Here is a 27,971-nt window from a genome sequence, read left to right as displayed (position 1 = left end):
GTTTAGGTTTGAAAACGTTTTCTGCTTGCCAATCGCAGGCGCAAATCGGTGCACTCTCAACGAACACACACACAGAGGGAGAGAGAGAGAGAGAGAGATGGAAGAGAAAGTGAAGTTGTTGGCTTTGGTTGGAGCAGGAGCTCTGCTGGGTTCTGTCACCACCATAGCTCTCCTCAGGCTCTACACCAGGTAAATGCAGGTTTAATCCATAAATAATAGACTTCTATAGCAAAAACCCATCTTAAGTTTTTTCCTCAAGAAATCGAAGAGAGATAAACGAAAACGAGCTTGTATGCATTGCCTTCTTCTGGAGAAATTTTTCATTTGGAATTACGTTTGTGTTCAATTTTTTTTTTTTTGTTGGGTTTGTTTCTCTTTAGAATCTAGCCAGGCCCTAAATGAAAATCAGAAAATGATGAAAAATTATTCTCTGTCCCCTAGGGCACTGGGTAATTACTCGAAAATGATCTGCCACTTTATATGCATCTGTAAAATTATTCGTGGGTAATTCGTTCATGTTTGAATGGTCCTAGTGAGATGTTGTTTTGTATTTTTGCAGAAGTGTTGCAAGCCAATCCAGTAGTAAGGTAACTGATTCAGGAGGTACGATCTAAGCCCTGTAAACTCTCTTTCCTCGTGCGATGTGAACTTACCAACACGGGCAGTGATTTTCACACTAATTTTTTTTTATTAACACACCCTTTTTTGTCCTCTTGTGATGTGAATTTACGATATCATCCTTCCAAGAGTGAAAGAAAGTGCAAATGAATGGTTGATATATAAATTCACATCACAAGATAACAAAAAAGGGAGTGTGGTTATAAAGGAAGGGAGTTTGAAAATCAATTACCAACACGTAATCAATTTGTATTCTTTTATGATATTCTCCCATTGTTTTAAAAGGTAAATGAGTTTAGCACTCCAACTTTTTATAATCATGCTCTGAAATTTGTCTTCAAGTGTGTTTTGGAAACTGTGCTATTTGCATTTTGAAAACTAGAAGACAATTTTGCGGTTATCAAATAGAGTGCCAAAATCATTTCCCTAGAAGGAAAATTTTGATTTTTGTCTTTGTTGTAGTTGAAGTCTAAGGCTTAATTATCACTTCTTTTGTATTGGTTATGCTTCTCACAATAGTTATTTGGTAGGTAGAGGATTTACACCTGAGACAGCTGCTAAAGGCCACGATGTTTGTGGGGATTGGAACCATGGAAGAGCTAGGTCAGACCTGCTTAAAGATGAGATAGTTTCAGAACAACTCACCAGGTAATAATCTTGACGCACCCGATAAGTTGAATGCAGCCAGAATATCTAGCAACCCACCATTTCAGGAAATTGTGGAATGTTGACATGAGTATTCGGCATGTGACCCTTTTGTTAATTCAATTGTTATCTAGGTATTTTCCTAGTAGTGAAGAAAGATGGGATGTGGGTGACTTAATATTGCACATTGAGCATGAACAATTTCTTTCAAACTTATCTTTCAAGCCATATTTGAGCATCAAAAGTAGAGTTGACACTTTTGAGGAGCAACAATGTCCATGGGGTCCGTATCAATTGTCAAACACTTGCACTTCTTTAACACTTTTTAGAAATGTATTGGGTTTGTTCTGAGTTAATTTCATAATTCTGGATGGTTGACATCACTTCCTGCAAACTTACAAACTAATTATAAGCATTCTCCTCACCTTCTGTTACTAGGGGTGGGCATCATATGGAATGCGTAGCATGATTGTATGGGTATTGGGTTTTCTGTGTAGACCCACAAGGGACGGATTCAGGCTTATGTATAGTTATTTTTGTTTTTGAATATTAATTTTTCTTAACCTCACGAGCATATGAGGCCATTGCAAGAATCACCGCTTGACTTCTCACTAAGACTAAAGACTGAAGCTATAAAGTTACTATGTTAAAATGTAAGGTATCTTTATGAGAGGCATCTATTTCATTTCAATTTGAATGAGACTAGCTGGGCTAGGCTTGGAATAACGAGTTTTAGCTCTTCCATATTGGGCCATGCCAGGCTCCAACCTAGTGCATACAGTGGTGATGCCACAGCCAAGGTTGCGGGGTCCGGCGACCCCATGGAAAAAAAAAATTTACTACTATATTGAAATTTTCTAAAAATTAATAGATTGACCCATGGATATTTACGGCAACACCACACAGGATAATTTTCCCTTCATAGTCGATACAAAATCAGAGGCGACACTACACTGTACAAAACGAAAAGCAAAACATGTTCACCACCTCTATTATCTTTGAGTCTTCAATTCGACCCAATGAATAATTTTATAAGCTTTGCCCTTTGAAATTTGTATATACTCAAGCTTGACATGAGTTGTTTGATTTTTTGGCAAAGTCTTTACAGGATATGGGTTTTGATTTTTTGGGAAAATAATTATATAGACTTTTGACGCTATTGACATAGAGACTATCATGCAACGATTTCAAAATATGAAATCGCATCAAATGCAGTTGTAGAAGTTCTTGTAGCCTTTTTTTTTTGTCGAGAACTTATAAGAAAGATTATTAGTATATGCATTTTGATATCTTTTGTGTACAAGTTGAAACGCTTGTCGAGCTTTAAATGTGATTTTTGTTGGAAGTTGGTTATTAATTGCCATTATTATGTTAGATATTTTTTCAGTCTTACAATTGGCAAAAGTATTGACGTTTATGGATGAACCCATGCTCCGAAATTCCTGGAGTCGCCACTGAGTACATACTAACCCTTAGTTGAGTGCAACGGTGGTCCAACCAAGCCAACTAGATTGAAATCAGCGTTGGACGTTGTAGACCTTTGTGTTAATTTTATTTATATGTTTGTGAACGTAAGAACATTAGAAATAGACAAATGTCTGGTTGCTGAGGTCGGAAGATTTGAATTTGTAGCCTTTTGCCCCCTCAATGTGGCATGCGTGAGGTTTGAATGTACAGGCCAATAATTTTTGTGACCCTATTTATCTTGTGTGTTTTGTAATGTCATTAGGAATATTCAGTTCTTTGGCATTGAGTCCCAGCATAATGTGTCTGCATCTTATGTTGTCGTCATTGGTCTTGGCGGGGTTGGAAGTCACGCTGCATCTATGCTATTGAGATCTGGAGTTGGCAGGCTCCTTCTCGTGGATTTTGACCAGGTATCTTTATGTGGAGCCTAGCATCTTGAGTTTCGGTTCTCGAATGGACTTCTGGTCTTGATATCTTTTTTGTTGGCTTCGACTTTTCTTTTGTGAACTTGTTATTTATTCCACTATCATGGACTCGCTTCTCAGTTTTCTCTTTTGTCTTGTTTTTCATACCCCATTTTGTGTCATTTGACTCATTGGTGATTTGAACCAGCTGCTTATTCTGGTTGTTCAATCCTCTCTTTTTTGTCTCTTTCCTTTTCTTGTTAGAGAGGAGGCTGTTCATATTGACTTAAATGTAATTGCAAAATTACCACTTGTGTTTTCCCGAATAAGTAAGCAGGTCTTTGTCATTGAGAACTTCCCTCCCTTTACCCTATTTATATTGCTTTACAATTTACACATAATTTTGTTTTGGGAAAAAAACCAAAATGGTCCTTGTAGTTTAGTATTTGTGTCAACTTGGTCCCTGCAGTTTGAATTGGCTTGATTTACACTCTGTAGTTTTCATTTCGTTCCAACTTGGTCCAATTACTAACTGCCGTTAGACTCCGTTAACCCCAGACTCAAATGGGCCCCTTTTCTAGGGTTAAAATCGTAATTTGTCATTCTTCTCTTACCTTAATATACCTCTAAACCAAAACACAGAGCCTCATTGTTCCCTTCTCCATTTTTTTCACAACTTCCATTCTCCATTTGTCACGCCTAGAATTTTACCTTCAGCTGAAACGTGTCTCATTCGCCTTCGGGGGGAAGGAGTGAGAGGGATTAGGGCCTGAATAAGTGATCCGATTCCTATGGATTGTGACGTGGTTCTTAAAAAGAAAGGAAAAATGAGGAGTTTTGTGTTCTATAAAAGGGGTTCGGATATTTTTGAAAAATGTTTGAATTTAAGAAAATGAAGTGGGTTTTATTTTAAAAAGGGGCCGAGTTTTCATCAATCTTCCTACATATCTCCAGGTAAATGAGAATCAAGCACGGCCGTAGTTCGGGCCACAACAGGGGTTTAGAAAAAAACTTAGAGTCTCCACCGAGTATAGAGTTTAGGTGTGCCTGGTCACCTCTTGAATATCAAAAGAATAATTCAAGTATTTTAGAAAAAAGAACACGGGCTAGAGAATCCGATTTTTAGAAAAAAGTGACTCTGTTTTGCTTTTTAGGAAAATGTTTTAAGTCTGTAAGGTTAGAGAAGAAATGGTTCTGTAATTCACTAGAAAATGGACTCATTGGTGTCTAGGGTTAACGAAGGCTAACGGCAGTTAGTAATTGGACCAAGTTGGAACAAAATGGAAACTACAGAGTGTAAATCGAGCAAATTCTAACTGCAGGGACCAAGTTGACACAAACACTAAACTTTGAGTTTTTTCCCTTTTGTTTTTTTCTATTCTTGTTTGGTGGTACTTCACATTATAAATTTCCTCACTTCTCCATTGAGTGTCAGTTGGCAGCCAAAGTTCGTTGAATGTCAGAAGCTCAATCTTTAATGGGCTGAGCTAGTTAAAAATGGTGGATTGCTAATTTATAGCCTGGTTTACTATTGCTTGTGTTAGATAATATTCCGTAAGTTAGAATTTGTTGGGCTAGGACTAGTAGTTTGACTAATTCTTTAGAGAGTTTCTCTTGGGGGATTTAGGATATGCAATACGATATCTTGGGCGGACTAGAAGCCTTTCTTTGTTGACTGAAGCAAATGCTGGACTTCTCTAGGATGAGAAGATAGAACTGAGATTTGTCTCCTATCTTCCCTTGAGGAGTCCAAAATCGTGAAGATACCAACTGAGATGAAGTTAGTATTCTAATCCTGTCTTCATCTGGTCCAGTTTGCTCTCTGCACGAAAGCAAGTGGTAGGGTTTTCTTGCTACAAAGTGGCTTCTGGAGATGTTTTGAAATTGGTTCTGACGGAATGTAATGACAGATTACAGTGAAAGCACGTTATTTTCCATTAAGCTGACTGCCCTGTTGCCCTTAATTGTCAGTCCATTCACTTGCTCAAATAATATGGACCTGTTATCAGTTTATACTGTAATAAGTTAAGAAGCCGCTGACATTGAACAATGTGCGCCCTGAACTTGAAGGGACAGTTGCTAATATTTGTTTTGCATATAACACTAGCTTTTACTTTTTATATGTTTTATTATTGGTTACTAATACTACTCTGTGATCTAAATTAGGTGTCAGTTTCATCACTAAATAGACACGCTATTGCGACAAGAGAGGATGTCGGTATCCCAAAAGCTCATTGCCTGAAGAAGCATTTCTTATCAATATTCCCAGAATGCCTTGTTGAGGCAAAAGTGCTATTATATGATGCATCTTCTGAAGAAGAAATTCTTTCTGGCCACCCTGATTTTGTGTTGGACTGCATTGATAACATAGACACAAAGGTATTCAGCTTGTTATAGATTGTCCATTTAGCACACTGTGTCTGTTAGCAGCGAGTATTATCATCCTTGAATGCTTACCGAAAATGAGTACTTGGCTCAACCTTTTTTACTTTTACAGAAACATTCAGAAGTTTAGGGTCATAATTGGTTGCTGAAGTGAGATGTGTGTGTATGCTTGCTTGCGTGCGTGTGTGTGAGAGTCACATGTATGGTTGTTCGCAGATTGCCATATTTGATTATTTGAGCAAGAGTGCATCCTAGCATTAATGGACATAGTATCCTCTCTCATCTGGAAAATTACTGCACTTGCAGAGGCCTTTCATTGTACCTTGAATGATGCATTTTCAGAATTTATAGGTTGGAACTTGTGAATGATTAGCTTTCAGCAGATTTTTTTTTTTTTTTTTGTATTACCTGCATTCCAGTTATTAAGTTGTCTATCATGAGTTCAAATAACTTGTGAATCTGATAGAGGTTTTACTTTTCAATTTACGATTTCTTGATTCATAATGTGTAATAGGTGGCACTTCTTGCAGCATGTGTACGTAGGGGCTTGAAAGTTTTGTCTGCAACGGGAGCTGGCGCAAGAGCTGACCCCACAAGAATCCGTGTGGCTGATTTGAGAGAGTCAACAAATGACCCACTATCTCGAGCTGTAATTCTCCTTTTTTGTCCCCTATGATTTGTGCTTGTGCATATCGGTTTGCATTATGCCTCAAATCTATTTGGAACAATGTCCGTATGGAATGTTTGGTTTCCAAGCATTGTGTTTGTCATTTTTAAACTTCATATTTAAGAGCTCTTTAATGTCTCTCTTATGAGCGTTGAGTGGATATATATTTCGTCTTTCTATATTTTCTATTAACCCAATCCATAGTCTTAAACTGCATCCTTTTCTTTGGTTTTATCAACAACTGGTGCTGTATATGTCTATGCCACCTGCCATATAATTCTTCAGGAACTGGTTCACAATCTGTTTTCATGATTTTCTTGATTCTATAAGCATTGTCTGATGGTTTCTCTACTATATGAGATCCTTGTAGAATCAATTTTGAAAATAGGAAAATATCTCGTGATTTATCCGAGGTGAATTTTATTTCCTTTACTACTTATGTTAATTCCTTTTGTAGGTGAGACACCGATTGAGGAAAGATTATGGTATTGAAGGTGGCATTCCTGTTGTTTTTTCTTTGGAGAAACCCAAGGCAAAGTTGCTCCCTTTTAAGGGACCAAGTGGAGAAGAAGAAAATCCTTCAGATTATCAGGTGAGGATGTTTACCTGTTCCTTTGAAGTGCCGATTGCTATTTTCTAATAAGTTTAAAGGTGTATATTCTCCTAAACAACTTTGAAAGGAAGATTAGAATCGTCTCTTCTGTATTATCTGTCCTAACGAGAAAACACTATTTGACATAAATATCTTTATCAGATAGTACCAGGATTTAGGGTTCGGATAATTCCAGTTCTTGGTACCATTCCTGCCATTTTTGGACAAGTCATGGCTTCCTATGTCATTACACAACTGGCGGGGTTTGAAGTTCAAACAGAGCCCTTGGTGAATTTTGACATGGATCACTACCGCGTGCTTCATCAGCGTCTTATTGAGCATGAGGAACTGTTATATGGCACATCCATGCAAGTACAGGTAGGGATGATTGTAGTATACCATCGTGAATCCTTTTCTCATTGTCATCACAAATATCCTTTGGGAGCAGTAAAAAGTATGTATGGGCCTTTGTTCTCTTGTTGTGCTTTAAAAATCATTTGCGTCATTGTTGAATCTGTTGTACACAAAAGCAGATGTTTGACAGTAGATGTTGGAGCTTTAACTGTGTGAGGGGAGGGCTGAATCCACCTTGTAGCATAAGAGTTTATTATGAGAATATGGGATCTGCAGAATTTTATCGGAAAATAGTTCCGTTTTGTTTATATCCGGGATGTAATTTGGTGGACTCTTTTTGATGCTTTTGGGAACTAATTTATTTACATAGGAAAAAGTCATCATGTAAATATTTATTCTTGTGATATTTGCAAGAGACGGAAATCTATTTAGATTTTTCGTCCCCCATAAGAAAAAAGACAAAGAAGAAAGTGGTGGTTATAATGGTTCTTGATAGAACGTTAAATGATAAAATTCTCATTTATATTAATTGCTGTTGCTTTTAAAATTTACTCCGTGCATATCTTTTGAGTATTGATATTAAGTATATTATTGTTTGCTATTGATGTGGTGTGCGGGTCTGTCTTTAAGGTAGATGTTGAAGAAGTTATGTATATCGTGAAAGAATTGTGGCGTGGAAGAAGTGCAAGAGATGAATCTATGAAAGATATTGGGCGAGGAATGTGGCGTTCAATCAATGACTTAATGCTTGTGAGGTATGGAATGCTTTTGAACTAATTGTGTTACGAAACCCAATGAAATCTTTCTTGGCTCAAGTAAGCTTGGGGAGTGACAGCTTTTCTTTGGAGATTTGCATGAACATAATATGCCCCAGCTTCCATAAGTTCTTTTGGGGATGAAAATTTTGGTGTCATTCGAAATGCTTCTTTGAATACACTGTGATTTTCCAGTCTTTAAATAGGTTTTGTTTGTCTTTTTGGGTTGGTAGGAGGCTGTCCCCCATCCCCTTGGCGAATAAAATATGCATTAGTTTAGGGGGGGGGGGGGGGGGGGGGTTAACCTGGTCCAAGTGCCTCTAGCAATTTCTTGACGCAACAACTTAAACATGAAGGATCCAGAACTAATTATTAATAGTGTCTCGTGACTCTCGACATTACAGGGAAAAAACTAGCTGCAATAAGATTTAGGGAAGTCTTGTATAGCGGGAATAATTGGCTTTGGTTTCCTGGATAATAGCATGTTTTACTGGATGTCTATACAATGGAGCATCATAAGTCATCTAGGTGTCAAATTGTCAATTGACATACTAGAATACATGTATGCTGGAGTTACGTTGTATCATGCGTTGGTTAACCAACTCAAAGCGGGTTTTTAACTTTTTCGTCTGACAGATGCATCTTTTTTGTCCTCGTGTGTTTTTCTGTTTATCCTTGGCAGTTCCAGTGTTTCCTAGGCTACTTACATTAGTCTGCTTTTGTTCGTGGTAACATCTCAGGTGGGATCGCGCAAAGCCAGCAGCTATATCAAATTTAGTTCTGCTAAGATTTAAAGAGGTATTGCATTATTTGTCTGGTTTTAGTTGAGCTTCCCTTTGCCTTGTGTCTTCTTTTTCTACTGCGATAACAAATTGGATATTTACTTTATTTGAATTCCACCATTCATATGGTCTAGCTTCTGATATCTGAGGCTTAACATAGACAAACTTCTCAGGTAGTGGTTTGTTTCCCCAAAAAGAGCAATATACATTTTATGCTGGAAATGGTTGAATGTTTCAGCTTGTATTTGAATTTTGAACTCTGGTATCTGAAATTGTTTTGCCATTGACTCCTTCTCTCTTTCACTTTTTAGCACTCTAGTTGGAATTATCTGGTATTTTGTTTTTGTCCCCAAATTTTAGGCCGATGAACACGAGTTGCAGACACTTGAAGATATACAGGAAAATGAACCCGAATTTTTCTCGAGGGTAGCATCTGTGCTGAAGCGCGCTGAACTTGATTTCGGTTTGTAACTATCATGTCGTCCGCTCCAGTTAAGATCTGAAGGTGTTTCTCGGATGGACTGCAATCAGTTGTTGCGCTCTAATAGAATTCTCAGTTGATCAGTCAGTTAGTATTCCACATTTTTGTCCAAATGCTTGATAGTAGCAGTTGATGCGTTTTGACCGAAACTGGATTCGCAGAGAGGAGCTTGTTTTCAAGGACTAATATTCTTGCAATCCCATGGAACAAGAAGACTGTGTTTGGATCTTGGTTTCTGAAATCGAGATCCAAAGAGTAGCTGTACTAGGGATTTGGCTCTTGTTATAGTACTTTTTTGCTTGTAATTGCAATTCATTTGCTTCCAACTCTTGTTTTGTCTACTTTCCGGTGGCTGTGATGTAGGAGGATATGCTTCTTTTCCAAAATATATACTGATGAATTATTATTACTACTAGTTTTCTTTTGCTTATGAACTTAACACTGGTTAGTCTTCTCAAGCCCAAAACTCACAACATGAGCCCTAAAATTTCGAATACTTTTAAAGTAGTTGAGGCATGTTTGGATTTCTCGTAATATGCTTCAACATTTATGAGTTTTTATGTGGTTATAAATTTTTCTAGAGAAAGGAAAGGGTGATGGTAGGGCTGTAAATGAACCGAACAGATTGCGAGCTCGAGCTCGAGTTTTCGAAGCTCAGTTCATTAAGAGGCTAGGCTTGTTAAGGCTCGAGTCTAGCTCGAGCTCAAGTTTTTTACTTGTTTAGTAAACGAGCCGAGCTCGATCTCGAGCTCAACAAAGTTCGGCTCAGCTCGTTTGAATTACTATTTGCTTTTCTTTCATATATGGCATTTGTTTTGGCTTTCTCTCATACTTCATATTAGCTTTGAACTTTGTCAAACATCATTTTTTTTTTCTGCTTTTTTTCTCATGCATTATTATGGAAACACAAACGCTTACTAATGAAAGGGAAAATAGGACCCTTGAGGGCACATTTGTGTACATTCACAGCTTCCCCATCCTTGTTTTCTAGTCCTCTATTTTGAGTAAACAGTATTATCAGTATTTTTTAACAGCAAGAAAAAATTATCACTATTTAACTACTAAATTTTTTACTTGATAGTTGATTTGCCAGGTTTCTTCAGAAGCAAATTATCACTATTTAAATACTAAAATTATCAGTAAAGCAGCGAGTCAGCAACAAATTTCGTTTTAGAATAGGTTAGTGAGCTATGTAAAAGTCTCAATTCTTAACATAAATAATAGTATCAAATCTAAAAGTATTTTTCTTATTTTACTTATTCCAACATAAATATATTACTGTACAACACAGAAGTAATGCGTAAAAATCTAAGACAGAGTCCTTGTATAAAATCTCAATTTATCCCTTTGAGAGTGACAATTTTGCTTGCGAATTCCATCTGTTTCAATTACGTCGTCAACAAGTTATGGGGTTCAAATTGACAAACACACACACACACACAAAACTATGCTTCCCCATCAAATTTTACAAAAAACAAAAAAAAAATTAATGATATCATTCCACTAATTTCTTCGTTTTTCCATTTTTTGTATCCCTTGTTCTATCCCTTTCGATTAGAATATCGATTATATCTTTCAACTGGTAATACTTTTTATATACTATATAAATTTTGCTTAATAGATTTCAATTAATTCTATTAAACAAAGTTTTCAAAAAATAACTTTGTTTGAAATAACTTTTTTACTCAAGAAATAGCAGGTCCATTCCGAGAAAATATTAGTATAAGAAATGTCGCACCCTATAATAATGTTTGAAAAAACATTTACAAGAAATGAAATCTCCTTTTTACCAAAAAAAAAAAAAAATATCAAAAAAGAAAAAGAAACATTATTAGCACAAGCTTAACCAATTTAACAGTAGCACCAAGTCCCAAAAAACTAAAACTAGCCAGTCAACCGGAAAAGTCGACTCTGTAATTGCAGGAAATCTAGAGAGAGAGGAGGAGGAGGAGGAGAGAGGGCTAGGACGACGTTGATGGCGTAGAGTTTAGGGTTTCTGATTGCTCAAACTGATGCGTTCCTCTTCGCCCCGTATGGCCTCGAAGCTCTTCTGTATTCTCCTATGCTTCCCCGCTCTATTTCACGCCTCTCTCTCAGGTCAGTCACTTCGATTGTACATTTTTTGTCTTCCAATTTTGATCCTTCGTGGTTTGTATTCTAAATGAAGGAATATCGAAAATGAAGTGCAGAATTCCTTGCTCTCTGTTTTAAATCGAATCTCTCGGTTAATTATACTTAAAAATTGTGGCGCCTTCAGTTTTGAGTAACTACTGTTTGGAGCTTCCTTCTCTGGCATGGCAATTCATGTTGAAATGTGGTGTATCTAAGTCAAACATTGTGTGTCGGTGAGCGGAGCGTGGAAGTCTTAAAAAAACATCCAAACTACTAAAGTTCGTGTGAGCGAGGAGAGAGGATTGATAACGCGAGCGCAGATTGAGAGCGTGAGCAAAGGGCCCTACTGAAGGATTATATGACTAAGGGTGTATCATTTTTGTAACCTCGAATGAAATGGCGGATTCAAGTTTTGTATGTTGAGACTATGGTGTATGTGTTAGGTTATCAATTTGTCCCCAAAAGGAGTTAGGAAATGTGCCTAACATGTATTATGCTATCCAACGCCCTCGCTCAGGTGCAACTCCGTCTTGTATGTGGAAATGCAAGGAGGAACACATTTTGTAGGGTAGAAGCATGATCTAAAGGAAGACATATGCAAATGGAGAGACTTGAATAGAAACCAGGGCTTTGAGGCCATGTTAAGTTACTAATTGTCCCACAAGTTTAAGCTGTTAGGAAATGGATCCATTAGTGTGTATCAAGCAATGCCAAAGAAATGTAGGCTCAACTGTTGAAACTTGAATCCGCGATTCTCAGAAGGGGTTTGGGTTACTGTGTTTCTTACTGCAGTTTTGATGTCAGAGTTTGTAGTAAACTATTCATAATCATGGTTGTTGTGGGTCTTGTGACTGTATTCTGTCTTGGAAACAGATTACCTGTTTCTGTTTGTTTTCTACATATTCTTGATTTTTATGTTCCAGTGAATTGTTTTTAATTTGAACAGCTACAGAGGATGTGAACTTCCAGTCAGTTCCTGATCTCCAAAAGTCCATGTACAAGGTTGTTGACGGGTTTCCTTGTGTACGACTTCTTAATCTTTCAGGGGAGATTGGTTGTTCAAGTAGGTATCCGAGTAGTTCACCTCCTAATAGTGTCATGTGTGCACTTTGTTTAACTAAAAGGTATTTTCCATGCATAATCAATATCCTTCATTAACAGTTTTTATTGTATCCCTAGACCCTGACCGCGAGAAGGTTGTTGCTCCAATTGTAAGATACAAGAATGCTGATAAGTTGGCTCAGTTATCTGCAATACTGGTGTCATTACATGAATTTGACAGTTTTTTTCTTAGGTATGTTTACGTTTTAAGTTACTTTCAAAATAAATAGTTGTGTTTACTTATATTTTGGTGTGTTCTATGTTGTACCTACTTTGAACCTCATGGTTTGACCCACACCTGCATCCGATCATTATACCCAAGTCCATGTAATGAATGTGTTTGGAGAATGAGCAGGGGATGACTTTATATTCTACGAAAAAGAAAAACTAACTCCATCCTAATAAAAAAAGAAACTATGATCTCCTTATCTATGACAAGTGATTGTGAACTTGCACTTGACGTGTAAATGAGGACTAAGTTGTATGTAAAATCATGTCTATATTTGACTTCTAGCGTGGAAAGGTGCAATTTGCTCTAGTGAAGCGAGTTTCCAAATGCTATTTGATCTTGGAAAGCATGCATTCCTTTGGGATAATCTTCTTGTAGCTTCATTAGTATGTGTGTTCTTACAAAATTTGATCATGACCAGACCGGGAAAACACATCTTTACACATATGGTAGTGGCTATGTTTATACATCCAATTGAATGGTTTCTGTTTCTGTATTGATTTATTATATTGGTTGTGTTACTGGAAAATGACGCGTTATTGTTATTGCACTATCCTCTGGTTAAATAGTTTTGTACATTGTTACTACTTCTGTTTCTTTTGTTTCCTTTCCAGAGTATCGAATGATGTAGATTTTGCTAAATATGTTGGTGGTGTTTTAGTTGAATCAGGAACTGACGTCCAAAATGAGTTAAAAGGTAAGTGAACTTTCCTATTTATCATCAGTTTAACAAATGAAGGGCTCTTTTGAGGCTACTAACAAAGATGTTTCTTGGTTGTGTAGGTGTTTCTATGGATGAAAAGTTTCCCCAAGCTGAATTCTCTCCTTATAAAAACATCAGTTATCAATGGAACCCAATTGTATGTAATGAATTACGTGTGAGAAAAGATTCCTTTTTTGTTCTGTGTAACTAGATAAAGTTCGTTAGATGTGAGCATTGGATCGATACTATGTTGGAGCACATTATATGAAAAGAACACAGAATAAACCAACGCATAACAAATTTGCAATCTTGAAGATTGAGAATCTTAGTAGCACGAAGTAGTGGTGGGTGCAGGTATGTTGGTGGGGGCAGGGGAGTGGAAGATAATAGAAGTTCTGCATTAGGGAGAAGCCAAGGAGCGTGTAGGAGCATCTTATAAAATAGAAATTGATTAATGTGAATCTCTCTCTCTCTCTCTCTCTCTCTCTCTCTCTCTCTCTCTCTCTCTCTCTCTCTCTCTCTCTCTCTCTCTCTCTCTCATATGCATGAGAGGTTCTATCCTAGTTGGGAACCTGGTCTTTTCATGAAGGGAGAAAGGTTCCTTGGAGGTTTTGACTTGGGAGCTTGGGCGCAGGATATTGGGGTGGATTTGTGTGCCCGACAGAAGGATCCTGCAATTACTTGAAGGATAATATGCTAGGACTGAAAATGTTCTAGAGAAAACCAGATTTAAGTAGTTCTACAACTTTGAGGGACATTAGTAGGTTGTACTGTGGGCTGCAGTTGTCTAGATCACTAACTCTTGTTTTACTATTTTTCTCCTCCTTAATTTTCTGATTTTTCAGTCCTTAACCATGTCTGATTCACTTGCTGTACGCTTTGAAAGTTGAAACCATAGCATGGCCTTAGTTCCTTGGCTTCTGACATAAAACACAGGGCTTCATTTACCATTTTGTTTTTGAGGCTAAAACATCATTATTTGTCAATTGCAGGGATCCGGTATTATGTGGAACAATTATGATTTTCCTGTATTTCTACTTTCTGATAGTAGCACCTCGACCCTCAAGGAGGTATTGATTTTTCTGTGATTTGTTTAGCGTAAAATAATTTTACTACATATAGGTATTGGTCCAATGAGCAAAATATGGATTAAGAATTGTTTACGCTCCCATTAGAAATTGATGAAGATTCATTGCATAACATTTTGAGTAATACCTGAACTCCCTCCTCATACTTCATATAGTGTTCAAGTGTGGTTGGGTTAACCAACTGCGACTAGCTCACTTGGTCAGGGCTCTTGCATCTTACTAGGAGGTCAGGAGTTCGAATCTCCCTGTTGTGAGAGAAAGAAGGAAAAGTGTATAGGGTGTTAACTAACCCTAACACAGGTGAGCTTTATTTATATTATGCGGCGACTAGTTACATAACATAAGCAACCAATGTGGGACTAAGTCCAACTCTATTCTAACACTCCCCCTCAAGCTGGAGAATAAATATCACAAAATCCCAGCTTGTTACGTAACAACTCTAAACGTGGTTTAACTAGAGACTTGGTGAAGATATCTGCCAACTGAGCTCCTGTAGACACGAAAGGGGTAGCCAACAGGCCACTATCTATCTTCTCCCGAACAATATGACAATCTACCTCGATGTGTTTGGTTCTCTCATGAAATACCGGATTCGAAGCGATATGTATTGCTGCCTGATTATCACAATACATAGGAATAGGTAACTGTACACCAAGCCCCAACTCCTCGAGCAAAGCTCTCAACCATACAATCTCGCATGTAGTATGAGCCATGGCACGATACTCTGCTTCAGCACTGGAACGAGCAACCACAGTTTGTTTCTTGCTCTTCCAGGTAACTAAATTTCCACCAACAAAAGTACAGTACCCAGTTGTGGACCGTCTATCAGATGGTGATCCTGCCCAATCAGCGTCGGTAAAGGCTTCAACACGCAAATGACCATTTGAACGATAAAACAAGCCACGTCCAGGATGAGCCTTGAGATACTTCACAATACGAAGACAAGCTTCCCAATGTGGAAAACGAGGAGCTGACATGAACTGACTTACCATACTGACAGCAAATGAGATATCAGGCCGTGTATTGGTGAGATAATTCAGCTTGCCTACCAAGCGACGATAACGGTCTGGATGAGGAAATATCTCCCCCTGATCAACACACAATTTGACGTTTGGATCCATAGGAGTCTCCGCAGGCTTTGCTCCCAATAAACCAGTCTCCTCTAGAATATCTAGCGTATACTTTCTTTGAGATAAACCGATCCCTTCCTTGGATCTTGCTACCTCAATACCCAAGAAATATCGTAGCTTACCCAAATCTTTGGTGTGAAACTGACGCTGTAAGAACTGTTTCAGCTCATCAATACCTTTCTGATCATCCCCAGTAATAATGATATCATCCACATACACAATCAACACTACTCTTCCCCGATCTGACTGAATAGAGAAGACAGAATGATCAGAATGAGAGCGACGCATACCAAACTGCAACACAGCATCACTAAACCTGCCAAACCAAGCTCGAGGGGACTGCTTAAGACCATAGAGGGCTTTGCGAAGGCGACACACCTGAGAACGCTCCCCCTGAGCAACAAACCCAGGAGGTTGCTCCATATAAACCTCCTCGAGCAGGTCACCATGTAGAAATGCATTCTTAACGTCCAACTGAAACAAGGGCCAACCAAGATTGGCAGCTATAGAAATAAGAATGCGAACAGAGTTAATCTTGGCCACCGGAGAGAAAGTCTCGGCATAATCAACGCCATACGTCTGGGTATAGCCTTTGGCCACAAGACGGGCCTTGTACCGTTCTACTGTGCCATCTGGATTATACTTGACGGTAAATACCCATCGACATCCAACAGTAGACTTTCCTGGTGGAAGAGAAACCAACTCCCAAGTGCCATTGTCATGAAGAGCAGACATCTCAGCCTCCATAGCTGCCCGCCACTCAGAAACAGATAAGGCCTCCTGAACAGTGTTAGGAACAAAAATGGACGAAATAGAAGTAGTAAAAGCACGAAGGGACGGAGACAGATGATCATAGGAAACAAACCGAACAATAGGATGAGATGTGCAAGACCGAATACCTTTGCGAATAGCTATAGGAAGACTAGGTGATGGTGGAGGTGGAGGTGGAGGTGGAGGTGGAGGTGGAGGTGGAGGTGGAGGTGAAGGTGCAACCGGATCTTGGGACGGAGGAGGCGTGGTGGCTGGTACTTGTGGGGCTGTTAATACTTGTTGCCGACGAACATACACCTGCAAGGGAGGACCAGATGGTACACAAATAGGAAATACAGACTCAGACTCAGGAAGGTCAACTGGAGTACTGTGACCCGAGGAAAAGGGCAATGACTCATTAAATGTGACATCAGCACAAACAAAATGACGACGAAGAGATGGTGAGTAACACTTATACCCTTTCTGAGTGCGTGAGTACCCCAGAAAAATACACCGAATTGACCGTGGATCAAGTTTGTCCCGGTCAGGATCCAGAGCATGAACATAACAGGTGCACCCGAACACTCGTAAGGGTAATGAGTGGAGAGGGCGACCAGGAAATAAAACGGTATGGGGTATCTGACCACCTAGAACACTAGATGGCATACGATTGATCAAGTAACATGCTGTAAGAACAGCATAACTCCAGTAAGACTTAGAAACTTGCATTTGAAATAATAGAGCACGCATAACCTCTGATAAATGCCTAATCTTGCGTTCGGCAACTCCATTTTGTTGTGGAGTTCGAGCGCAAGAAGATTGGTGAATTATACCATGGTCATCAAAAAACTTAGAAAGAGAATTATGAAAATATTCACCTGCATTGTCAGAACGAAATATACGAATGCAAGTATCAAATTGAGTTTTGATTTCCATATAAAATGACTTAAAGATAGAAGACAACTCTGACCGCTCTTTCATGAGATAAAGATACGTAACACGAGAATAATCATCGACAAAAATAGCATAATACTGAAAGCCAAAAACATTAGGAACACGCATTGGACCCCAAATATCAGAATGAACTAAGTGAAAAGGACGGGTTACGCGACTCTCAACCCTAGGATAAAAAGACACTCTATGATGTTTACTAAACTCACAGACTTCACAGGGCAAAGCATCAACACGGCTACATGAAGGTACCAGCCGTTTAAGATTCTGAAGGGATGGATGACCAAGTCGACAATGATGTTGATAGGGTGACACAGAAGACTGAAAGGCAACAGAACTAGGGTGAACATTGTCAGTAAAGTAATATAAACCACCACGCTCAGTACCACCACCAATTTTTCGCCCCGTCTTGAGATCCTGAAACACACAACCATGAGGAAGAAATGTGACAGAGCAATTTAAAGATTTAGTAAGTTTACTAACAGACATAAGATTTAATGGAAAACGAGGAACGTGCAATACTGAATCCAAAGTCAAAGAAGAAGTAACAGAAACCGAACCCAAACCAGTAATATCAGTGGTAGAACCATCTGCTAAGGTAACACGAGATGGTTTATCAATAGACTGATGGCTAAAAAGAATAGTAAAATTACCAGTCATATGATCAGATGCACCAGAATCAATAACCCAAGGAACAGAAAAATGAGAAGTTGCAATACAAGCACTAGAAGAACCTGTCTGAGATAGCGTAGCAATGGAGGAACTTGTCTGAAGTGACACAAGGCGTTGGTACTCCTCCATAGAAATAGTCACCATAGCAGTGGAGCGTGCAGCCTGCCTAATATCCTTGGGAGAAGTAACCCGATGAGCCTGAGAAAAACCATGTAGGTCATAGCAGTGGTCCACCGTATGATTAGTTCCCCCACAATAAGTACAAAGTCTATAACCATGGCCTCGACTATGGCCACCTCTCCTTGACATGTGACCTGTACGACTAAATCCACAACGACCAAAACCATGACCACCAAAAACGCGGTCAAAACGACCACTGTACCCATAATCACGGCTAAATGAAGAACCAAAATCACCAGAATCAGCGGAAGTAAAATCAGAACCAGATTTCATTGCAAACATATCACCGTACAATGAGAGGCAACTAGTCAACTACCGATAGATCAACCAACCAAATACTCCACTAACAAACGCCAATAAACAAGAAATAAGGAACTGATTGACCGGCTAACGACCAAGGGCACGACACCGCATGCATCCAACAAAACCAAAGTAGCCACCGAACAACATAATCCCAATATCAAGCAACAACCAAGAGCTCATATGCCAACATAGACCAAATAACTCAACACAATCTAACAATCGAAATCAGACTTCAACATACCCAAACTACCATCTATTGGAGAGGATAAACTGTAAATTGACCAAAAAATCCAAAATTACCAGAACAATCAGTGCATAAGAGTAACGGAACAATACCCAACAACGATGAACAGTAGCGCGATGAACAGTGCGTGATGAACAGTACCGGCGATGAACAGTAATCGGTGAACAGTACCGATGATGAACAGTACCTGTGAACTAATGATTAGGGTTAGGGTTAAGGCAGAAGCTAGGATTAGGATTGTGATTTTATGTACAGAGACTAGGGTTTAGGCTAGGATTGTAGCGATTATGTACAAAGGCTAGGGTGGTTTAGGATTAAGATTAAAATCCCGCTCTGATACCATGTTGTGAGAGAAAGAAGGAAAAGTGTATAGGGTGTTAACTAACCCTAACACAGGTGAGCTTTATTTATATTATGCGGCGACTAGTTACATAACATAAGCAACCAATGTGGGACTAAGTCCAACTCTATTCTAACACTCCCAACCTGCATGTGGGGGTTACTCCCCTTGTTTTTTGGGGATTATTCATCCTCTTAATGGGGCTACTAGTTGGGTTGGATTTATAATGATTGTGGACTTGTTTCTTGTGGACTTGTTCCAGTTCTGATACTTGTATTCTCCTACTGCTTGTGAATTTAAAAAAAGTAGTGGTTGGGTTGCCTTCTGGTAGTGCAAAAAACCTTTAAAGTCCTGCAAAACATAGAGGTAAATGCATTTATGGTAAGCTACAACTGTCCAACTACCCTACGGAACAAAAATCAAAGTTTCTGTTTCTGCCCCATTACAAGAGGTGTCTCCATTAATATTCGAACAAGGAGCACTGTATTTTAACGATGGCCTTCATGGACTTTGGTGGTGGTCAATTCTCCTATATAGCTGCAGTCTTGGATACTTGGTTGAAGCTTTGGCCTTTGTGCATTTAATGCTCTCAATTACACATTCAGGCAGCCATAAAGAATGAAGGGAACAAGAAAGCTTATACTACCGATGTTGCAGAATTTGATCTGGTTATGCAGGTCAGAGATTTTGGTGTTGCACATTGACTGAATCAACATGTAAATTTGATTTAAGGAATGCTTTACGAGGTCAATATCTTTGTATTTGCCATTTGTTTATTCATTTTGATTAGACAACAAAATCGGGGACACGTGATTCAGAATCTTGCTTGAAAGAAGGGACTTGCCTTCCATTAGGCGGATACAGGTGAAATTTCTTGAATTTTTCTGGTTCCATGGCTAAATACTATGAGAATGTGAATTTAGCAGATGTTGAATCGTTAAAACCATTAAAGGTTATTTTTGGGCTTCAAACAGCCTTCACCCCTCCAAAAAGCTTAAGCTATTAGAAAACAGTCTCCCAAAAGCATAATCTCTACATTGCTTAGACACAATAACAATCAAATAATTTGGATGTTAGTAAGTAATACCTATTAATCCTACTTCTTTTAGGCTTCAGTTTGATGATGATTACAACTTTCTTGAATAGATATCAACATTTCTTTGTTCACACTTCTTTAAAAGTGTATGAAGTATATAGAAATTGATTTCATTGGTTATACCTCATCTGGCTTCATTTTAGGTTTTGGTTTGCCTTTCAGTAAGAGAATCCTTTTGTTTTTGAAGCACCATGATGCTCATATTGAAATTAGGAATGCTAAGTTGAACATGTTTTCTCTGTTTGGAAAAAGACGAGTGATAGTTCATTAGGTTATGGATTAGGAATCACCATTTAACATTTACACTTTTTGCATATGTAAGTTAATCAGTTTTGCTCTGTGGGCTGGATTTGATTTTCCTTGATCCCTTGTAATTATTAACCTAGTGATACTGTGTCAATTTGTGCCTTCTCTGTTGAGTGTTGGATCACCAGCAGTGGAGTGGGTGATTGAAATTTTGCTGCTGTTGAAGCAATTCCATGTTTACAATAATTGTGCCAGCGTAGTTGTGACATGAATGGAGTTGCAAGTACTGGACCTAACAAGAAGATGTTTGCTTTTTTGGTTTGAGGATGACTTATGTGATGGCTTCTTGAGAACATAATCAAGTTTCACCCTTTTATCCCAAGTCTCAGCCTGTAGCTTCGAGAGATGGATTTTTTTATCTATACAGGATGATGGAGAGAGTTTATTCATGAAAAAAGTTGAAGTAGAGTGTTTCTATAGAAAGACACTACCAAATAGGTTAATCTCGCATGAAGCTTTGCTGTGTTGCATGTTGCTCATGAACTGACTGTATAAGGTTAATATCTTCATACACAGAGAACTCAGATGTGTTTGCGCCTTATATTTATTTTCTTGTATCTTTGGTATGAAGGGCAGTGTGTGGTCGGCCCTTCCACCAGTCAATACTTCGTCTTCAGAATCATCTAAGCATATCATATTAGCTGTGGCATCCATGGATTCTGCATCTTTCTTTCGTGACAAAAGCCTTGGTGCAGACTCCCCAATATCTGTAAGTTAAAGTCTCTTGACACAAACTTAATAAAATCTGTTTTTATATGCTTTTGTCACAACACTCCATGCAAAACGTTTTCCCTAATCGATGTGTAGGGATTGATTTCCTTGCTGGTGGCAGTTGATGCTCTTTCTCGTGTTGTGGATGATCTTGGTAAACAGGTGTGTATATTGAGAAAGTAAACATGCTAGTGGCACTTCTTGTAATTTCTGAGTTGTTTAACGGATGTGTATGCTTTTGTAAGAAGGTTGATAAAACTGACACCAACTATTTGAATTACCTATTTCTAGTGACTCTTTAGTGAAAAAATGATCCACGTGTGTGTTTGATTATCCTTGTTATATTTTTTGAGTTGATGTTTTGCTTGTCAAAAATTAATTGTTGGTACTCTTGTGGTTTTTTGGTTACTCTGAATTTTTCGCTGCTGATGGTTATCCCCCCACTTTTTCTCATTGCAGCTAGTTTTTGTAATTTTCACTGGAGAGGCATGGGGTTTCCTTGGTAGCCGAAGATTTCTTCTTGAACTTGATCAAAATTCAGATGCTGTCAATGGGCTTAACAGTTCCTTAATAGATATGGTAATCTTCTCATTTCACTAAATTGTTCTAGTTTCAAAAGTTTTGTCATATTTGACATCTTGATTTAAGATGAATGTGGTTATATTTTTGTCTGACTTGTGATTTTGGTTAATTGGTACTGTATTTTTCTTTACTCTAGATTTTTTATTTTCTTTACTCTAGATTTTTTATTTTTCCATTTCCTCCACATTAAGTTTCACTATATCAGAATTCAAGAATCCTACGCCTTCGAGGAGCCATACAAATGAATAAGGCCATTCAAAATTGGACTTCAATTTGATAAAAAGTTAAAAACCTGGCACAGGTGACAGTAAAAATCACACTTACCTTGAATGGGTATCAAAAGGAGATCATTTTCCTTCGAAAGCTCTCATCTTTAATTTCTTTGGTCCAATTTCATTTGAGATCAGGCTGACGTTTGCTAAATATCCTAAATTGTAATGGTTGGGTTGCAACCAACCATTTTGATATACAGTAAACTATTCTTGGGACATGAATTGAGGTAGTGCCACAGTGGCATTCTGATAGTTACAAATAATAATTTGTTCATCACAAGAAGAAAGATTGGTAAATAGAACATTAGTGTCCTCAGTCAGTGAGGACGTGGTATTTTCTTATTAGTCCAGTGAAGCCAGAATGGTAAAAAAACCCTCGAAACTACATTTTAGGACTTCTTACCTCATCATGTGGTAGTCAGAGATGGTGCTGAACTTTGTAGAAGTTGCAGTGTAGCAGGCTCTCAGGCATACATAACTAGTGTAATGATATCTGGTGTCGAGGTTTTCAACTTTCCAGTGTGTGCATCATTATAGTGGGTAACCTTTATATGGATGGTTATAAACCAGTATTCACGTGAATGAAGTGTCATATGATGTAAGGGCAAGAGGCACACTGAGGGGCAAAGGTTTGTTGGGGTCTAGGCGTGAGGCACGAGGTGAGGCGCGCTTAGGTGAGAAAAAATAGCATACACCAAATTTTCAAATAATAAGCACTGAGACAATGATGTTTAGAAACTGTACCAAGTAAAAAATACATAAAATCATCTACCAAATGCCAAATAGTCAACAGTTCTTGCATATAGACAACTAAGATATCAAATTCAATAAAAGACAATCAACCAATATTGGAAACGAAGGCTGAGAGAGATCTTTTGGTTGAAGTCGATTGAAAGATGAGGGATCAAATTTGGGGCGAATTGAAAGAGGCTCACTAGGCGCATGCCTTGTGCCTTTCCAAAAGGCACGCCTTGGTTGCCAGGGCCTTGCCTTTTTCTAGTCACCTCGCCAAGAGTCAGCCTTGATGAGCCTTTTGTCTAGGCGTGCCTTTTACTACTATGGAAGTAAGCTTTGGTTTGCTCTTGCATTAGCATATTGGATGCGCACTGCCTTGTTAGGAGGTGGTTCATTTTTATTTTTAGGAAGCTATTGGAACCTGCCAATTGGGTGATTTTATTGACTATTGATGCTTGATGCTTTTCATGTTTGACAATGTGATGGAACATGCTGACTTCTTCAATTTGGATAAACTTTCATAGATTTTGGAAGTTGGATCTGTTGGGAAGGGATTCAGTCAAGGAACCAAAAGTTTTTTCGCTCATACCACACAGGTGAGAAATCTTTTGTTTTTGGAGCTAACTTATACCTTCCTGCTCATGAAATGTACAATTCCTAATCCACAATCTGCTTTTGGACAAATAGTTTTTCAGATTGTAACGACATTTTTTGTGCAACATACTGGTCTTGCTGACCGTGGAAAAAGGTGAAGTTAAATGGTGGCAGATGCGGTGTTTGTGACCATGTGATTATGGTGGGAAATTGGTGTTGTACTACTTTGAAATGGTAGCAGTGTAGGAGATGATTCTGTCGTGCGGAGGCAGGGTTGGTGGCAGTTTTGAGAAAGGAAACAACATCCGTGCACCAGCTGTGTCCACTAAATGCCCTGCACTTTTTTTATTGATCTTCATACTCACATTTATGTAGATGCACGTCCCAATGAGATGTGATCTAGAAAAAAATATAAAGTGATGCATAAATTAGACAATGGAATGAAGCAAAATTTGGTCATTTTTTACAGTTTTTTTTTTTGTTCTTTTGTTTCTTCAATTAAGGCGCACAATCTATCTGTCTAGAAATAGCTGTTGTTTGGTTTCTTTTGCTCAGATATGGCAGTTTGGCTAAGAAAAGTTCTGATGGTCAAATGATATTCTATTAGCTTCGGTAGTATTTTTGTAGCATTTGTTTTCTTTTCTATCTTTGCCAAAATGAGTTTTAACATTCACATGTCAGCATGGCTACGCTTGATACATCTCTATGTTATACTTGTAGGTTTCAGCTGCCACAAATGAAACATTGAATGCTTTAAAACTTGCTCAACATTCACTTCAATCTAGTGGCATTGATATCTCAAAGGCTAGTGCATCAAATCCTGGTATACCTCCATCATCATTGATGGCATTTCTGAGGAAGGTTTGTGATACCGTAACGAATTCCTGGTCTGTACTTATATTATATGTACTATAATTATATGTCGGGAATACAGACCTTGCTTGTTGCACCATTCATGAGTATGATAATCCACCTATCTCTAAAGTTTCTACCCTTCTTCCTTTCTTTGTCATTTCCTTTCATGGCGGTCACAGTAATGGTGGAACTACTTAGCACCTGATAATGCAACCTGCCTCTATTGTTTGTTGCAGTCATTCATCTGCATGGTTATCTCCATCAAAGAAAATAAGCAACACTAGCATGTCTGCCTGACTCCTTCCTTGATTGTATGATGCAAGTTACTCTATCCTAGGGATCATGCGATGCTCTTAGTTTGGCTGGAAACCTTTCTCAATGAGGAGAAGGAATTTTTCAAAATCACTTTTTGATCGGAAAAGGAAGCCAGCCAGACCAAGAGCATCACCTGATCCAAAAGAGAAAACACCATTCTCAAAAGAAACTATGTGCAAAGATGCTTTTTGTTTTGTTTAATACTCACTCCGTCCCAAAATGAATGACAATTCATTGTTTTGGACCTTTCAAAAAGTTGTACACATTTGTAAATTTATAATGCTTTTTATATGAGTCTATGAGGTATGGATCTTGTTGGATAGATCTCATGTAGATCTATCAGGCGACAAAATTTAAGAGGCACGAATGCCAAAATTATCTTCCATTTTGGGACGGACTGCGTCATATAAGCTGAGCAAAGTAAGCGAAAAATAAGAGAGCAGGAAGTAGACACGAAAACACGGCATGGCACGCAACTGCCACTGGCTATAACCATAAAGCACACATAAGTCTCCCAAAATAAGCTTTTACTACTTTAAAAGAGGGTTTCAAGTAATTTCCTTTTCTCCTGAAAGCGGGGAACAGACATGAAATCTCTTTCAATTACTGACTTCTGGCCTTTGATCAAGCCTTCAACTCCAGTAATCAGTTTCTGGAGAGATTAATTTTTCTCTGTGTCTGATGTAAGAAGCTTTTCAACATAAAAAGAGAAAGAAAATGAAAAAATATACTCCTCTGTTGTTTCAATAAATTGAATCTTGATTATAATATCCAAAACTAGTGTATGAGCCTGTGCAATCTCTCATTGCCAAATGGTTTTGAGTTTGGTACTTCAGCAGTTTTGTTTAATCCTCTTGAAAACTTGTATTACCAATTTAATTTCATTTATCTTGGTGAAAATAGCTGGAATGTCTGCTCAACAGGATCATCATGAATTTATATTGGGAATGAGGTTTGCAGATAGCTTGTATGGGCGGAAGCATAACTAAGATGCTAACTCTCCGCCATTGGAAGACTCATAGACAAACTTTATTTATCTAGTGTTGATCTACTAGGTATGTAGAAGTTTGGGTCTTCAACCCCTAAAAAAACAGCCACCACCCAAAAATAATTGTGAACAGGTTAAAAAAAATGTCTTCCTAAATGGGATAAAGTAATAGGCCTTCTCTTTTCTTCACTGTGTCACTCTTTTCTCAACTACCACATTCGAAGTTCGATTCAACCACATGTTTTACAATATGAAGCAGGGAGAAGTTGATGATTTTACGTGTTAACATGAATTTCAAGTAGAGATTCCAAACTAACTTGAGCAAGTACTTTGTCTAGCTAAACTCTCATGTGTTTTCGTCTCTTTTCCCTTTTAACAGAACTCCCAGACATCCGGAGTTGTTCTAGAAGATTTTGATTCTGCCTTCACCAACCAATTCTTCCATAGCCACCTTGATGATTTGTGTGAGTTGATCGGAATTCATGCATGCTTCTCTCATAACTCTAACTGATTAATGTTGGATTTTACACTATTCCCAAATCACTTACCATTTTCTCTTTCATAATGTATTTTGATGCAGCAAACATTAACTCCTCATCCATTGTAGCTGCTGCTTCTATTGTTGCCCGCACTCTCTACATTCTTGCCAGCAACAAGAAGGATTTAACTGCCACCTCTCTAACTCTAAGTGCTATTAATGTGAATGCTTCTCTGGTTGAAGAACTTATGGGTTGCCTATTGAGCTGTGAACCAGGCTTATCCTGTGAGCTGGTGAATCACTATATTTCACCCACCAATACTTGCCCAAGCCACTATGTTGGTGTCGTTGAGGGGGAACCTTCGTCCACACCTTATCCTGGATACATTAGTGATGTTTCACGGTTTCTTTGGAATTTTCTGGCTGAAAAAACATCGATTCCTTCAGAGAGTGCAAGTTCTGGTTGCCCAAAAAATTGCAGCGGCGCTAATCACTTGTGCGTTAGATCGGAGATAGATGGAAAGGGAGTTTGCGTGGTCTCTACAACCAGGTGCCTTTACTAGCTCGTTTAAGTGAATTAGTCACCATTGGAATATCTGTTTCAGAGATTATTTGTTTATTAGATTGGGTTAGAGGTTTTGGGAGATGGGCATTTGGTGATGTATGCTGCCACTCTGCTCTTGCCCCTAACATGTTTAGGCTGTGTTTGGAACCTAGGAAAGGAAAGGGAAAGGAAGTAAGAATTAAGAATTTCCTTCCTTTCCTGCTTGATTCTTAGTTTGGAAAGAAGGGAAGAAGAAAGGGAAACTAGGAAAGTTGTTTTCTTACGTTTTTTCTTTATACCCTGACTGCGGAAGTTATTTCTAGTTTCCTTCCCTTTTATCTTTTTTTGATCAATTCCTTCCTTTTATCTTCAAAACCAAACAAAGAAAGGTAATTGCTTTTTCTTTAAAATCCTTTCTCGTTCTGTGCGATTTTGATGCAGTATGAACTTCAAGCCAAACTCTCAATGTCCTCATTAGTCCCTTGCTTTTTTTTCTTATACATGTACCTCGAATGTGGCCTCTTTGGCTCTTTACCTTGCCATTCTACTGTCCCTGTACAATGGAGGTATTAATATTGGTATTCTGGTCTCCCTACACCCCGAAAAGCTGGGTCTGAGCATTCATTTCTCCCCCATTCCTTTGTTGTGTTGTCCATGTACCACTTCTACCCGATTAGGGTCCAAATAATATGATAGCAAATCAACTGCTCCATAGTTCTCCCTCAAGGTAAGGTAGAATTTTTAGTTATTTCAAAAATTTACCTTGCCATTAACTAGTTATGAATTCAAAAGTTCGCATACAGGAGTAATACTGCAGTTAATGCCTCTAAAAACTTGAATACGAATGGAGTTATTACACCTAAGAATTTTCAAAAGACACTGTGTGTGACAGGAGGAGTCGCTTTTTGTGTCAAAATTATTGAGCTTGTGTTATATATCTGTTAATTTGAACAATGCATGGCCTACAATTTCAGGTATGTACCGGCATATTCAACCCGGTTGAAGTTTGAGTCGGAAAGTTGGGAGTTGTTGCCCCCTAATTCGTCTGATCCCATGGGGCTGGTCGACCCTGTTTGGACGGAGAGCAATTGGCGTACAATTGGGCTTCAGGTTTATACTGTACAGCATGCATTTTATGACACTATAGTTCTGCTGGCTGGTGTGAGTCTTACGATATTAGCTTACCTTGCGATACTACTCATCAGATCCATCATCAACAAAGCCTTAAAGCAGGATTGAAGGAAAACTACATTATTGTAACTTCTATTTTTGATAGGACATTATTGTAACTTCTCTCCGGATTTTGGTTTTATAACTTCACGAGGCAGCCTTGAACACTGTCCACAAGTTAAGCTTCTGGTAAACTTGTTAGTTCTCTGGGTAAGTTTTTAAAATTGTACCCATGCAAAATTATGGGATTACAGGGTTGTAAAGAACCAAAAATAAATAGGCCATTAAACATTTAAATTGGACAATACTTGGATGAGTGGGATTATTGCCATTGTATCATTACTATTATTATAGGGGAGTGGTGCGGTTAAC

General features: G+C 38.4%; 2 protein-coding genes across 6 annotated transcripts; both read left to right on the top strand.

Moving 5' to 3' along the window:
- The first annotated feature begins 21 nt into the window (after positions 1-21).
- On the top strand, positions 22-9,565 carry LOC131304432 (tRNA threonylcarbamoyladenosine dehydratase). 2 transcript variants are annotated; one of them, XM_058331665.1, is made up of 11 exons: positions 22-189; positions 560-603; positions 1,149-1,266; positions 2,993-3,140; positions 5,301-5,513; positions 6,034-6,168; positions 6,644-6,778; positions 6,941-7,156; positions 7,763-7,887; positions 8,628-8,685; positions 9,030-9,565. In XM_058331665.1, exons 1-11 carry the CDS (start codon positions 98-100, stop codon positions 9,138-9,140), a joined length of 1,395 nt encoding a protein of 464 aa, XP_058187648.1. In that variant the 5' UTR covers positions 22-97; the 3' UTR covers positions 9,141-9,565. The 2 variants fall into 2 exon arrangements, 1 of the variants encoding a protein (XP_058187648.1); XR_009192404.1 differs by lacking the exon at positions 9,030-9,565 and having other exon boundaries at positions 7,767-7,887.
- Positions 9,566-11,035: 1,470 nt separating this feature from the next.
- Positions 11,036-27,904, top strand: LOC131304430 (nicastrin). 4 transcript variants are annotated; one of them, XM_058331664.1, is made up of 16 exons: positions 11,036-11,247; positions 12,215-12,325; positions 12,442-12,556; positions 13,207-13,289; positions 13,376-13,452; positions 14,288-14,365; positions 19,559-19,630; positions 19,744-19,817; positions 20,932-21,064; positions 21,163-21,228; positions 21,526-21,645; positions 23,180-23,251; positions 23,970-24,110; positions 25,787-25,871; positions 25,988-26,435; positions 27,404-27,904. In XM_058331664.1, the coding sequence occupies exons 1-16, from the start codon at positions 11,163-11,165 to the stop codon at positions 27,666-27,668; spliced, it is 2,025 nt and encodes a 674-aa protein (XP_058187647.1). In that variant the 5' UTR covers positions 11,036-11,162; the 3' UTR covers positions 27,669-27,904. The 4 variants fall into 4 exon arrangements, with proteins under 4 accessions (XP_058187647.1, XP_058187645.1, XP_058187646.1 ...); XM_058331662.1 differs by having other exon boundaries at positions 12,209-12,325; XM_058331663.1 differs by having other exon boundaries at positions 12,209-12,325; positions 12,424-12,556.
- The last annotated feature ends 67 nt before the right edge of the window (positions 27,905-27,971 follow it).

Source organism: Rhododendron vialii, chromosome 10a (genome assembly GCF_030253575.1).
Source record: "Rhododendron vialii isolate Sample 1 chromosome 10a, ASM3025357v1".
In the NCBI taxonomy this organism is placed as follows: Eukaryota; Viridiplantae; Streptophyta; class Magnoliopsida; order Ericales; family Ericaceae; genus Rhododendron; species Rhododendron vialii.
Note: the sequence above shows the minus strand (reverse complement) of the source record. Positions and strands in the feature narration are given on the sequence as shown.

Excerpts from the sequence above, each read along its gene's own strand:
- LOC131304432 (XM_058331665.1), top strand. The coding sequence starts at position 98 with ATGGAAGAGAAAGTGAAGTTGTTGGCTTTGGTTGGAGCAGGAGCTCTG. Across the intron at positions 190-559 it reads CTCCTCAGGCTCTACACCAG|AAGTGTTGCAAGCCAATCCA; the intron begins GTAAATGCAGGT and ends GTATTTTTGCAG. Across the intron at positions 7,157-7,762 it reads GCACATCCATGCAAGTACAG|GTAGATGTTGAAGAAGTTAT; the intron begins GTAGGGATGATT and ends TCTGTCTTTAAG.
- LOC131304430 (XM_058331663.1), top strand. The coding sequence starts at position 11,163 with ATGCGTTCCTCTTCGCCCCGTATGGCCTCGAAGCTCTTCTGTATTCTC. Across the intron at positions 12,557-13,206 it reads TTTGACAGTTTTTTTCTTAG|AGTATCGAATGATGTAGATT; the intron begins GTATGTTTACGT and ends TTTCCTTTCCAG. Across the intron at positions 14,366-19,558 it reads GCACCTCGACCCTCAAGGAG|GCAGCCATAAAGAATGAAGG; the intron begins GTATTGATTTTT and ends TTACACATTCAG.